General features: G+C 41.9%; 1 protein-coding gene across 1 annotated transcript in view; it reads right to left on the bottom strand.

Annotated features, from left to right (window-relative positions):
* FAM204A (family with sequence similarity 204 member A) overlaps positions 1–9,326 on the bottom strand; it is a 30,237-nt gene extending 20,911 nt beyond the window's left edge. Inside the window, exons 1-3 of the mRNA XM_060241543.1 lie at positions 9,191–9,326; positions 1,916–2,166; positions 335–425 (exon numbers count right to left, since the gene is read on the bottom strand). Coding sequence (XP_060097526.1) covers positions 335–425; positions 1,916–2,164 — 340 coding nt within the window. The 5' untranslated portion in view covers positions 2,165–2,166; positions 9,191–9,326. The remainder of the gene's footprint in view (positions 1–334; positions 426–1,915; positions 2,167–9,190) is intronic.
* Between the last annotated feature and the right edge of the window lie 2,994 nt (positions 9,327–12,320).

Raw genomic sequence — 12,320 nt, 5'->3', positions numbered from 1 at the left:
CATGGAATATAAAAAGCAACAAATAAAGGTGGCAAGATCCAAAGAGTTACTTAAGGCAAGCCTGTAGGTCCTGGATGTGAAGCATAGTCTTCTGTCTTAGTACAAAAGATACTAAAGACTCCTCTCAGTTTCTAAAACATGTACTGTTGTTCAAAAAACACACATCCAGAACTAGCTGCACAGCTTTGAGTCCTGACCATGGTAAATATGATTAATTCTTGTGAAACATGGCCCTATCACAGACCTATCACTAGAATTCCTTGTATTAGCATTTTTAACCTACCACTAGCATTACATTTCCCCAAACTTATATCAATTAAAAAAAAAAGCACACCTTTTCTGGAACGCTTCCTCTTTTGTCCCCTTTCTCTTTGATTTGTTTGGATTTTCATCTCAAAGTTTTTCTTTTGCAAGTTTTGAAATTTCTGTTGAAAGAGAACAATAGCAAAATGAGAAACTGTTTCTTGAGTGGGTTGTTTGTACCTTACAGTCAATAAATGTACAAAATAAGTCTTCTTTTGGAAATACTGAACATCAATAGCGTACAATATCCTTATGCTAAAGCTGCATTTACTGGTTTGAAATTTTAGATATTAGGCATATATAACCTGATTCAAAGCTCTGTAGACACTTCAAGAGCTTCCAGACAGCACAAGTTTTGCCCATCTTGAGTACAACAGGAAAGTACATGAGAAGAAAAAGAGTTGGTTTTATACCCTACCCTTCACTACCTGAAAGAGTCTTGGAGTGTCTTACAATGTCTTCCCTTCTTCTCTCCACAGCAGACACCCTGTGAGGTAGGTGGGCTAAGAAAGTTCTGAGAGAACTGCTCTTGAGGAAACAGCTCTGAGAGAACTGTGACTGATCCAAGGGTCACTCCACTCACTTCATGTGGAAGAGTGGAGAATCGAACCTGGTTCTCCAGATTAGAGTTCACCGCTCTTATCCACTACACCAAGCTGCTGTCACAGAATGTATAGCCTGCATATGCACAACAGTCCAAAATGTTCAGCAGAGTGGGGGGAAGGGAGGCACTTCAAACTAACTTGACCAACTATCCTTATTTCTGTCATGGCATTTTTCACAACCTGAATAATTAATTATATAGAAATGTTCTTCAGGCATCGATTTCAAACATCAGGTAGACCCCAAATTTGGGCACACTAAAGGAAAACGAGAAAGAAAACAGCTTAATTTGAAAATTGTTTTTTCAAGAGGTATAAAGGGCTACTCTTTAGAAAATATATTCTGAAAAGCCACTGGGACATCCAAAACTGGCTGAGTAGTTTCTGGATGCAGCTAAGGCATAACATGATTGTTAAATGTATCAAGGAAATAAAAATACTCATAGATAGGCAAATTATAAATGCTCATAGTAGACTACAGATGTGGAGAAAAAAGATATTTCTTGGGAAGTAAATATAAAGTTAATTTCTGGCTGAGGTTGTCCTTGAAAGGGCAGCTGCTGTGAGAGCCCTCTCTAGCCCCACCCACCTCACAGGGTGTCTGTTGTAGGAGAGGAAGGTAAATGAGATGTGAGCCGCTCTGAGACTCTTCGGAGTGGAGGGCAGGATATAAATCCAATATCTTCTTCTTCATCCTCTTCCTTTCTAATCAAAACAAGTTCTTCAGTTCTAGTTTACCTATGTGAAATCACCAGATCTGAAAACTGATTCTGATGGATAAGACTATGTTTACACACATCATGAAATGTTGTATAAAAAAATCACAAGTGTCTCCAATATTTTAAAACAATATTCTGATAAATTATGTTATAAATATAAAAATCAGAAACTTTTTTTCACTTCATATCTTAAAACCGCAATCCATTCAAAAGAATGTGACTTCTTATTTTAACTACAGGGCTGACAATGCTATAATGTAGTTGCATTCATGCATAGATCATCAAACCTACATGCCACATATCTAAAGAAACTCCGGAAGGACATGTTTGGAATTCCTGGGTGTCATCAACCACTGCTGAAGCAGGATCTCTTTCAGTGATACTTTCCCCAGTTTTGAAGTCAGAAGCCTGAGCTCCTCTGAACTCTTTTAGTTCTTTTTCCTCTTTTAAGATGGGCACAGGACCTTCCAACGTTTCTTCATCAGAACTTGTATCAATATCACTTTCATTCACACCAGAAGGTAACAGACCACTCCACATCCCTAGGTATAAAATGATACACAAAATACTCATTATCATTATGGAGAAAATTTTAACCCATCAAAAATGCCTTTGAAGTTTTTGTTTATTCTGCAGCAGTAATAAAACCAGAGTAATAATTTCTCATGCATCTTGCTTCTTAACAATCCGTTCATCATTCAGATTTTCTATGTTCAGAAACTCAATGAGAAAATAAATCCTTCGGGTATACAAAGGGAATTAGAAAAAAACAGTATTAAAAATAATCATTATTTCATTTGAAGTTCTAAGGGCTTACACAGGCTGGCAAGAATTAATGCCCAGCATCTTAGTATTTATCAAAAGAGCAGCTCACATAACTGACCTTTCTGTCTCTGTTTTTCAGAAACATTTCTCAACTGATCACAATAACTTTAAGTATATTTGTGCCTGCGTAAATTTGTAACTGATAGCATGATCCAGAATTGTATTGCATTGAAAAACAGAACTCATGGTCATCAACAAAGTGTACAAAATAAGGAGACTATAGCTAAGATACAGTCATAACAACACAGTGAGCATTTTAACAGAAAATAATAAAAAGATTTTTCCCCAATGGGTGTACACCAGGACCATCACAAGACTAACTACTGAATTGTGTGGGTTTACTTAAAACTTTCACATCAACAATAGTTCTGAAAGAAAAAGGATTTTTTGATCACGGGAGACATCACCCTTTCTTTCTCACAAGCCTTTTCTAAGATGACACCTGGAAGAGGGAAGTATCTGTTCAATATTTTAAAAGAAAAATCCATTCCAATTGATTGGTTGGAAAAGTAATTACAATTTATTTGTAGAATTTATATCCTGCCTTTTTGCCCTCATCAGGGTCACCAAAACAGCTATCAGACTAAAAACATAAATAATAAAAGGCATCTTAAAACCACTAAAGCTGAACATAGCCACATCATTAAAAACATTAACACTAAACAAAAATGCATCATTATAACAATAAAAACCAAACCTAAGATACACATACATAAGCACAAAAACAACAATTAAAGGACAGGGCAGGAAGGAGGGATCACTGAGGGAAGGACAGACAAAACCAAAAAGTCGCCACCTACTGGCAATGGATGGCAAGAAAGGGAGGCAGATGAGTTTCCCAGGGGAGAGAGCTATTTTGCTATGACAGTGTAGGCCCTCTTCCTGGTTGCCGCCTATCTAATTTCAGAAGGCAGGGGCACCTGAAACAGAGCCCTGGAAGCTGACCATAGTGGTTGGGTAGGTTTGTAAGGGAACAGGCAGTTTAATAAAAAGGATTAATCAACTAAACATTATAGCTATATTCTACAGGAAGACCAGACTCAAATTCTGATGACCATTAAACCAATCTACTTGTTTAGAAATTCTGGGTCTGGGTAAAAGTTGGTTCTACACGGATCTTCATGAATTCATGATTTTTACATTGAAATGAAATAAAACCACTATTATGCTGTAGATCCTGTCTTAGACTATAGGCAGGACCACAAAAATCATGCCTCAACGGATTCGTAGCACCTCACCAGTGCAAAAACAGAGTTCCAAAGCACGGATCCTCATGAATTCATATGATTTTTATGGTGAAATGAAATGAAACCACCATCATGCTGTAGACTATAGGCAGCACCAGAAAAATCATGCCTCCACAAATCTATGATGCCACAATAGTGGAAAAACATGTTTCCCAGCCATGGATCCTCATGATTTTTGCTTTGGATCTCCCCGAGCTTACTATCAATTCTTATATCATGTCCATGGGCAGACTTTGCACCACAGAAATCGAGGATCCATGATTTCGGGACAGCACCATGGACCAAAAACTTGGTTTTGATCCACGGATCCTCATGGATCCTCACGATTTTTGCTTTCAGCCACCCCAAACTCATCATCAATTCTTATATCATGTCTATGGGCAGAGTTTGCAGCACAGAAATCATGGATCCACAGCTTCTTGGCAGCACCTTAGAGCAAAAATTTAGTTTTGGACCACGGATCCTCATGGATCCTCATGATTTTTGCTTTCAGCCACTCCAAGCTCACTATCCATTCACATATCATGTCCATGGGCAAAGTTTGCACCACAGAAATCGTGGATCCACATCTTCATGACAGCTCCATAGACCAAAAACCTGGTTTTGAACCACGGATCCTAATGATTTTTGCTTTGGCCACCCCAAGCTCACTATCCAATCACCTATCGTGTCCATGGGCAGAGTTTACTCCACCGAAATCATGGATCCATAGCTTCGTGGCAGCACCATGGAACAAAAACTTGGTTTTGAACCATGGATGCTCATGGAACCCCATGATTTTTGCTTTGAGCCACCCCAAGCTCACCATCCAATCATATATCATGTCCATAGGCAGAGTTTGCACCACAGACATAATTTATCTTGATTTCAGTAAGGCTTTTGATAAGGTTTCACATACTTTCCTTGTTGACGTTGGTAAAATGTGGTTTGGATCCTGTTACCATTAGGTGGATCTGTAACCGGTTGACAGATTGCACCCAAAAAGTGCTTATGAATGGTCCCTCATGCTCTTGGAGAGGAGTGACAAGTGGAATGCCTCAAGGATCTGTCCTGGGACCTGGTTTGTTCAACATCTTTATAAATGATTTGGATGAAGGAATTGAGGAATGCTTACTAAATTTGCAGATATACTAAATTGGAAGAGGATGCAAATACAGTAGAAGACAGAAGCAGGATACAGGATGACAACAGGTTGGAAAACTGGGCTAGAACCAATAAAATGAATTTTAACAGGGATAAATGCAAAGTTCTGCATTTAGGTAGGAAAAATCCAACACATGGCTATAGGATGGGGGAGACTTGTCTTAGCAGTAGTATGTGCGAAAAGGATCTAAGGGTCTTAGTGGACCATACGCTGAACATGAGTCAACAGTGTGATGTGGTGGCTAAAATGGAAAATGCAATTTTGGGCTATATCAACAGAAGTATAGTGTCCAGATCACATGAAGTGATGGTATTGCTTTACTCTGCTCTGGTAAGACCTCACCTGGAGTATTGTGTTCAGTTTTAGGCACCACATTTTAAGATGTTCTTATTTTCTTAAGGATACAGAAAAGCTGGAATGAGTCCAGAGGAGGGCGACGAAGATGGTGACGGGTCTGGAGACCAAGTCCTATGAAGAAAGGTTGAAGGAGCTGGGGATGTTTAGCCTGGAGAGGAGGCGGCTGAGAGGTGATATGATCACCATCTTCAAGTACTTGAAGGGCTGTCATATTGAGGATGATGTGGAATTGTTTTCTGTGGCCCCAGAAAGTAGGAATGGGTTGAAATTAAATCAGAAGAGTTTCCGGCTCAACATTAGGAAGAACTTCCTGACTGTTAGAGTGGTTCCTCAGTAGAACAAGCTTCCTCGGGAGATGGTGGGCTCTCCTTCCTTGAAGGTTTTTAAACAGAGGCTAGATGGCCATCTGACAGCAATGAAGATCGTGTGAAATTAGGGGGAGGTATATGTGAGTTTCCTGCATTGTGCAGGGTGTTCGACTAGATGATCCTGGAGGTCCCAACTCTTTGATTCCATGATTCTAATAGCCCAATTTGATTAATGAAAGAATAATATAAAGATAATCCAATCAATTAATCAATCAATTCAAAGCATAATGTAATCAATCGGTATTCAATTAATTAATTCACTATCTCCTATACAGAAGTAAAATACAATTTGGGGGGCCCACTATGTGATTTAGTGGTGTATTTCTTCTGAACGAATGCAAACATAAGGATCTATGAGGATTCATGGTCTGGAACCATGCATTTACTTCATGGTGTTGTCGCAAAGCTGTGGAGCAAGCTATGCCCATGGACATCATATCTTATGGTGTTTTTTATGGTATGTTTGGGTGACTGAATGTAGACTCTGAAGATCCAAGAGGATCTGTGCTTCAGAACTATTTTTTGGCAAATGGTATCATCATGAACTTGTAGATCCAAGACATTTCTGATGTAAACCAAGATCATGGGCATGATATGTGATATGACAGGGGTATTAGGGTGAGCCAACGCAAAACCCCCAAAGATCAATGAGGATTCATGGTAAAACATGTTTTTACAGCATGGCTTCTCAAAGAGAGTGTGAATGTATGATTTCTGTGGTGCAAGTTGTGCCATGGATATGATGTGATTTGATCGTGATGTTGTGGTGACTCCAAGTAAAACCCCAGAGAATCCATGGGGATCCATGTTTCAAAACCATGTTTTGGCTCTATGGTGTTGCCACGAAAATCATGATTTCTGGGATGCAAGCTCAGCCCATGGACATGATATGGTGAGCTTGGGGTGATGCAGAGCAAAAATCATGAGGATCTGTGAGAAAACATGCTTCAAAACCATGTTTTGGCTCCCTGGTGTTGCCATAAAGCCATGGACCTGTGATTTCTGTGGTGTAAGCTGTGTGGTGGCCAGTCTGGAACCATTTTTTTGCTCCATGGTGTTGCCACGAAGTCGTGGATCCACGTTCTCTGTGATGCAAACTCTGCCTATAAACAGGATGTGTGATTTAATGGTGATGTTAGGGTGGTCCAAAGCAAATATAATGAAGATCCATGGTTCAGAATCTTGTTTTTGCTCCGTGGTTTTGCCACAAAACCATGGATCCATGATTTCTGTGGTGTGAGCTCTGCCCATGGACATGATATGTGACTTGATTGTGAATCTGGTGTGACCCAAAGCAAAAATCATGAGGAACCATGAGGATCCATGCTTCGGAACTATGTTTTTGCAGAATGGTGTTGCCACAAAGCCATGGATCTGTGATTTCTTTGGTGCAGGATCTACCCATGGCCATGAAATTTGATTTGATGGTGAGCCTGGGTGAATCCAAAGCAAAAATCATAAAGATTCATGAGGATTCATGGTTCAAAACCTTGTTTTTCCTACGTGGTGTGCCACAAAGCCGGGGATCTGTGATTTCTGAGGTAGAAGCACTACCCATGGACATGATCTGTGATCTGATGGTGAGCTTGGGGTGATTCACAGCAAAAATCATGAGGCAGCATTAAGATCCATGGTCCATAATCTTGGTTCTGCTTGATGGTGTTGCCACAAAGTTGTGCATCAGTGATATATGAGGTGCAAGATTCACCCATGGACACGACATATCATTTGATAGTGAGCTTAGGTGGATCCAAAGCAAAAATCGTAAGGATCCGTGTTTCAGAACCACGTTTTGATTCCATAGTGCTGCCATGAAGGTATGGATTAATGATTTCTGGGGTGCAAGCTCAGCCCATGCACACAACATGTGATTGGATGGTGAGCTTGGGGGAATCCAAAGTAGAAATCATGAGGATCCATGAGATTTGTAACCAATTTTAAGTCCAGTGCTGCCACAAAGCCGTGGACCCACGATTTCTGTGGTGCAAACTCTGCCCATGGACATATGTGATTGGATAGTGAGCTTGGGGGGATCAAAAGCAAAAATCATGAGGATACATAGTTCAAAACCAAGTTTTTGGTCCATGGCATTGCCACGATTTGGTTGATGCTGCTGCCATGAAGTCGTGGATCCATGATTTCTGTGGTGCAAACTCTGCCCATGGACATGATATAAGAATTGATGGTGAGCTTGGGGGAATCCAAAGCAAAAATCATGAGGATCCATGGTTTGGAAACATGTTTTTCCACGGTTGTGGTGCCACAGTTTCGTGGAACCATGATTTTTCTGGTGCTGCTTATAGTCTAAGACAGGATGTACAACATGATGGTGGTTTCATTTCATTTCACCATAAAAATCATATGAATTCATGAGGATCCATGCTTTGGAATCCTATTTTTGCACTGGTGAGGGGCCACGAATCCGTGGAGGCATAATTTTTGTGGTCTTGCCTATAGCCTAAGACAGGCTCTACAGAATAATAGTGGTTTGATTTCATTTCAACGTAAAAATCATATGAATTCATGAAGATCCATGCAAATCTGACATTTACCTTTTCCAGAAATTCTGAAAGCTTTTTAACCCTACAATTTCAAATATTTCCTTAAAGTGAACCAGTAAGGCCAACTTCTTATCCAGTCCAAAGTATCCAAGCAAACGTTCTTTGGAGGTTTAACAGTGAGTCTCACTGATCCAGTACTAGTCTTTCTCTGCTTCTGCTACACATGTTCAGAGCAAAAAAAGCATCTCAGCCACAGTTGCCAACTCTGACTTGCTGAATTCCTGGAGATCTGGTGGCAGTGACTGTGAAGGGAGTGGAGAGGAAAGTTACTAAGGATGTGATGACACCGTCTCCCCCTTAAGCTGTCATTTCCTTCAGAAGAAATTACCTCTGCTGCTAGGTGATTCATTGTAATTCCGGAGAATTCCAGGCTCCACCTGGAATCTGGCAACTCTTACATAAATTGTGTGAATGGCTGTATATTTTTAACAAAGTGTAAAAGAATTTGAAGACTGGGTGCTAAATGCTAGCAGCCCGGATTTTGCTATCTCCATGCAAACATTTCACTACCAAACTGAGTCCCCAACCGAAGCCACTGGCCATCACACAACGGAACTGATCCTGGCTTGGTGAACCACCCCCACCCCCCACCCCTTGCTAGTCCCGCTTGTTGTGTCTACTGCCTAACTCATAACTCAAAACAGGATCTGGGTACCGATACGTAAAGAAAAGCTCATATTACTTGCATGGGAGCAGGGCCCAAATTACTAAATCTGAAATCTGCAGCCATAACACCCAGACCTAGTAATCGTCGCCCTCGCCAATAGGGCAAAATAGGGCACTGACAATCACGTACACAATTGCCGAGAGAATGCAGTATAAAAATGCACAGAGAGGTCAGCGAACTGGAAGCGGAGGGGATCCTACATAAAGAAAGGGAGTAAGGCCAAAGAAACCCCCACTTTGATAAAACGACAGAGATGTTTTTCTCCACGCCTATCCCTATACCTGGGTCACATTTCCCCCCTTCACTTCTCGGAGGTACCCCCGAGTAATTGCCTACAAGCCCAAGAACTACCGCGGACCCGCTTCGTTTGCAGTGCTGCCGCCGCTTTTTTACTTACCACTAGCACTGTTTACATCGCCGCCATCTTGAAGCTTCTCAATCAGCCCGCCCTAGCTCCACCCTTCAGCCTATCCGCGAAGGCAGGAGCTTAGACCGTAGTAACCAAAGCGGCCGGCTTGACGCCCAAGAGCTGTGGTCTTCATGGTTCTCGAACACAACTTCCGAGTACCGATAACAGATCATAGGGGAGTGACAATACACATAGCAACTAAATGTAAACATTCAAGTAAAGCAAGTATGGTTATAAGTTTCCCGTCACTATAGGGCTTTGAAATAATAATGCCTTCTCCCAAAAATAAAATGCAAAAAACGGGTCTTGGGATTTTAAATGCCTAGGACAAGAATACTTCGTAGAGCTAAAGTGATGGGGTTGCTATGCCTGTTGAATTTCTGAAGCCGTTTAAAAGGACAGGGTTTTTTTCTGTTGAAGTCCAACTCTGCGTCAAAATATGTTCCAAGGTACTTCGCACTGGCACAGAGCTGTTTCTCTTTTCTGAGAGGGTGAAGGCAGCAAACGAGCACCTTAGTTTATTGAAGAAAGATTTGACAGTGCCCTTTTTCATTTCCTATCCAAATACATTCTTTTAAAAATGTTGTATCCTAACTTCTCAGTTATAATCTCCGCTTTGAGGATCACTATACAATCTGAAACGAAAGAGGCATAATGCTTTACATTCTGCCTGTTGGATAGCATAGCTAGAAGACTCCAAAGAGACAAGAGCATTCACTTTCCAAGACGTACTCTGTGGAAATCTTATTTATACAATCAACAAATTAAATGTAAATGTAAAATACTGCCTTTTAACTTTTTTGCTGTCTTCTCGTATGGACTCAGTAACATCCAAATTACATTTTTCTTATAAAAAAGAATCCTTTTTTTAAAAAGTCCACAAGAAAGAGGGAAATAATAACAGGGTGTGTGGGGTGGGAGGAGAGGAGCATTTATTTATTTGATTTTATCCCACCAATTTCTATTGCAATGCTATTTCACAGTTTTGTACTACCTAAAACCACAGTAAATAATACAGCGCTGTTAAGCATCATTAGATCACCCTGCTCTCTTTAATGAACATCCACAACAGATTCTAGTTATCCAAGCAGCAGTTCCTGGATGTTTGGTGTAGTGGTTAACAGTGGCAGGCTCTAATGCAGGAGAACCCGGTTGAATTCCCCACTCCTTCACATGCAGCTGCTGGTGACCTTGGGTCAGTCACTGTTCTCTCAAGAGCAGTTTCTGTCAGAGCTCTCTCAGCCCCACCTACCTCATAGAATGTCTGTTGGGAGAGGAAGGGAAGGTGATTGTAAGCCGTCCTGATACACTAAGTGAAGGGCAAGGTGTTAATCCAATCTCTTCTGTTCCTTCTTCTCCTTCCTAGGAGGAGGAGATCCTGGCAGGCTTCAGCTTTGGTACTGCTTCTCAATTTAGAAATGAATCAGTGACGTAGAACTGCACTAGGTTGGTGGAAATGGACAACATTTGTACTTATTTATTCTGCTTTTGTCCCTAGTAGCTTTAAACATCATCCTTCTCCATTTTCTCACAATAACTCTGTGAGGTAGGTTAGGCTAAGAGCATGTGATTCAAGGCCACCAAGGCATCTCCATGGTAGAAGTGGGGATTTGAACCTGAGTTGATCAGGATCCTAGTCTGACGTTATCCACCATCCCACTCCAGCTCTTATTTGGTGAATATCAGTGTATTGTAAAGTGAGTTCAGCCAGCTTCAGGTCAACAGTAATGGTTTATTGAATGACAACAGTCACAAACAACACAGGCAACTCAACTCCAATTCCAATTCCAAAAACCTTTATTGGCATACCCACTCAACTCAATATATACACAGTAGTCAAGTAAAGCATGCCAACCCTTTTGTTGGCGGTAATCCCTCCTATTGGTCTCTCCAGGATCCTTCATTTGCATTTCCTGTAAGAAATGCCTTGTGTCCCGATTGGCCAGTTCTAAGACTATGGCCAATGGGAATGCAGACATCAGGATCCTGGAGAGTAATGGAAGCATGCTTCAAGATTGAGACCAGTAAGCCATAAGAACTATAATACATAACAAGTGGATTATCATATTTTATCACCAGGGCTGCATACATACAATTCCAATTCTTTCTTGCTGCCTTGCCTTGCCTTCATCAATCCACAATGACAGTCACCCCCCCCCCCCGGTATCTCATATTCAATATCATCACAATATCCAATAGTAAACTGGGCAGATTGTGTCAGTTTATGAAAGCAGCAAAAACAGATGTTTCCCAGTGATGTTTCCACTATCTAAATGGGCTCCTCATGTATGCAGAAAAATGTGATTATCTGTGAATTAAGGAAGATAAAAAAAAACCCTCACCAAATGGCCTGATGTTAAGTAAGTACATCTAGGAGACATGGAATTAGGGTTTCCAGGTCTGTATAGGAAAATACCTGAAGACTTTGGAGATGGATCCAGGAGAGGCCGAGGTTTGGGGAGGGGAGGGGCCTCATCATGGTGCAATGCCATAAAGTCCACTCTTCAAAGCAGCTGTTTTCTCCAGGAGAGCTGATCTCTGCCAGCTTTTATCAGTAGTAAAAGCAGGAGATCTCCAGGCTCCAAACAGAGGGTGATGCAGGCCCATAGCCATGGGGGGGAGGGGCACGGTCCCTCCATTGAACCCCCCTTTTGACCAGTATGGTCCCTCCTGGTAGCTCCGCTCTCCATGGCTCTTGCAGCCCCCAATCTCCCTGCAGCTCTGGTGGCCCCTGCTCCCCTCCACGTGGCAGTTCCTCCTTCCTCCCTCTCTCCCACCTGAAGAAGCAACGGCTCCTCCTGCAGCTCTTTCCAGGGCCCCCCGGCCGATCATGTGATCAGCGGGAAAAGTCGCCTGGAGGCCGATGCTCCTTTGCCGGCCTTCCAGTGCTCTCCAGAGCTTTAGAACTGGGGTGGCGGCAAAAGGAAGGACCAGCAAGTCCTGGAAAAGTGCCAGCCACCTCTGCTGCTTTCTCTGCAGCGGAGATGGCGGGCACTTTTCCAGGGCCTGCTGGTCCCTTCTTTCATCGCTGCCCCAGCGCTAAAGCTCCGGAGAGCTTTGGAAGGCTGGCACAGGAACGCCAGTCTCCCCACAGCTTTTCCTGCTAATCACGTGATCG

This window comes from Heteronotia binoei, chromosome 6 (genome assembly GCF_032191835.1).
Source record: "Heteronotia binoei isolate CCM8104 ecotype False Entrance Well chromosome 6, APGP_CSIRO_Hbin_v1, whole genome shotgun sequence".
NCBI classification, from domain to species: domain Eukaryota; kingdom Metazoa; phylum Chordata; class Lepidosauria; order Squamata; family Gekkonidae; genus Heteronotia; species Heteronotia binoei.
The sequence above is the reverse complement of the archived record's forward strand: the minus strand, read 5'-3'. Positions and strand labels throughout refer to the sequence as shown.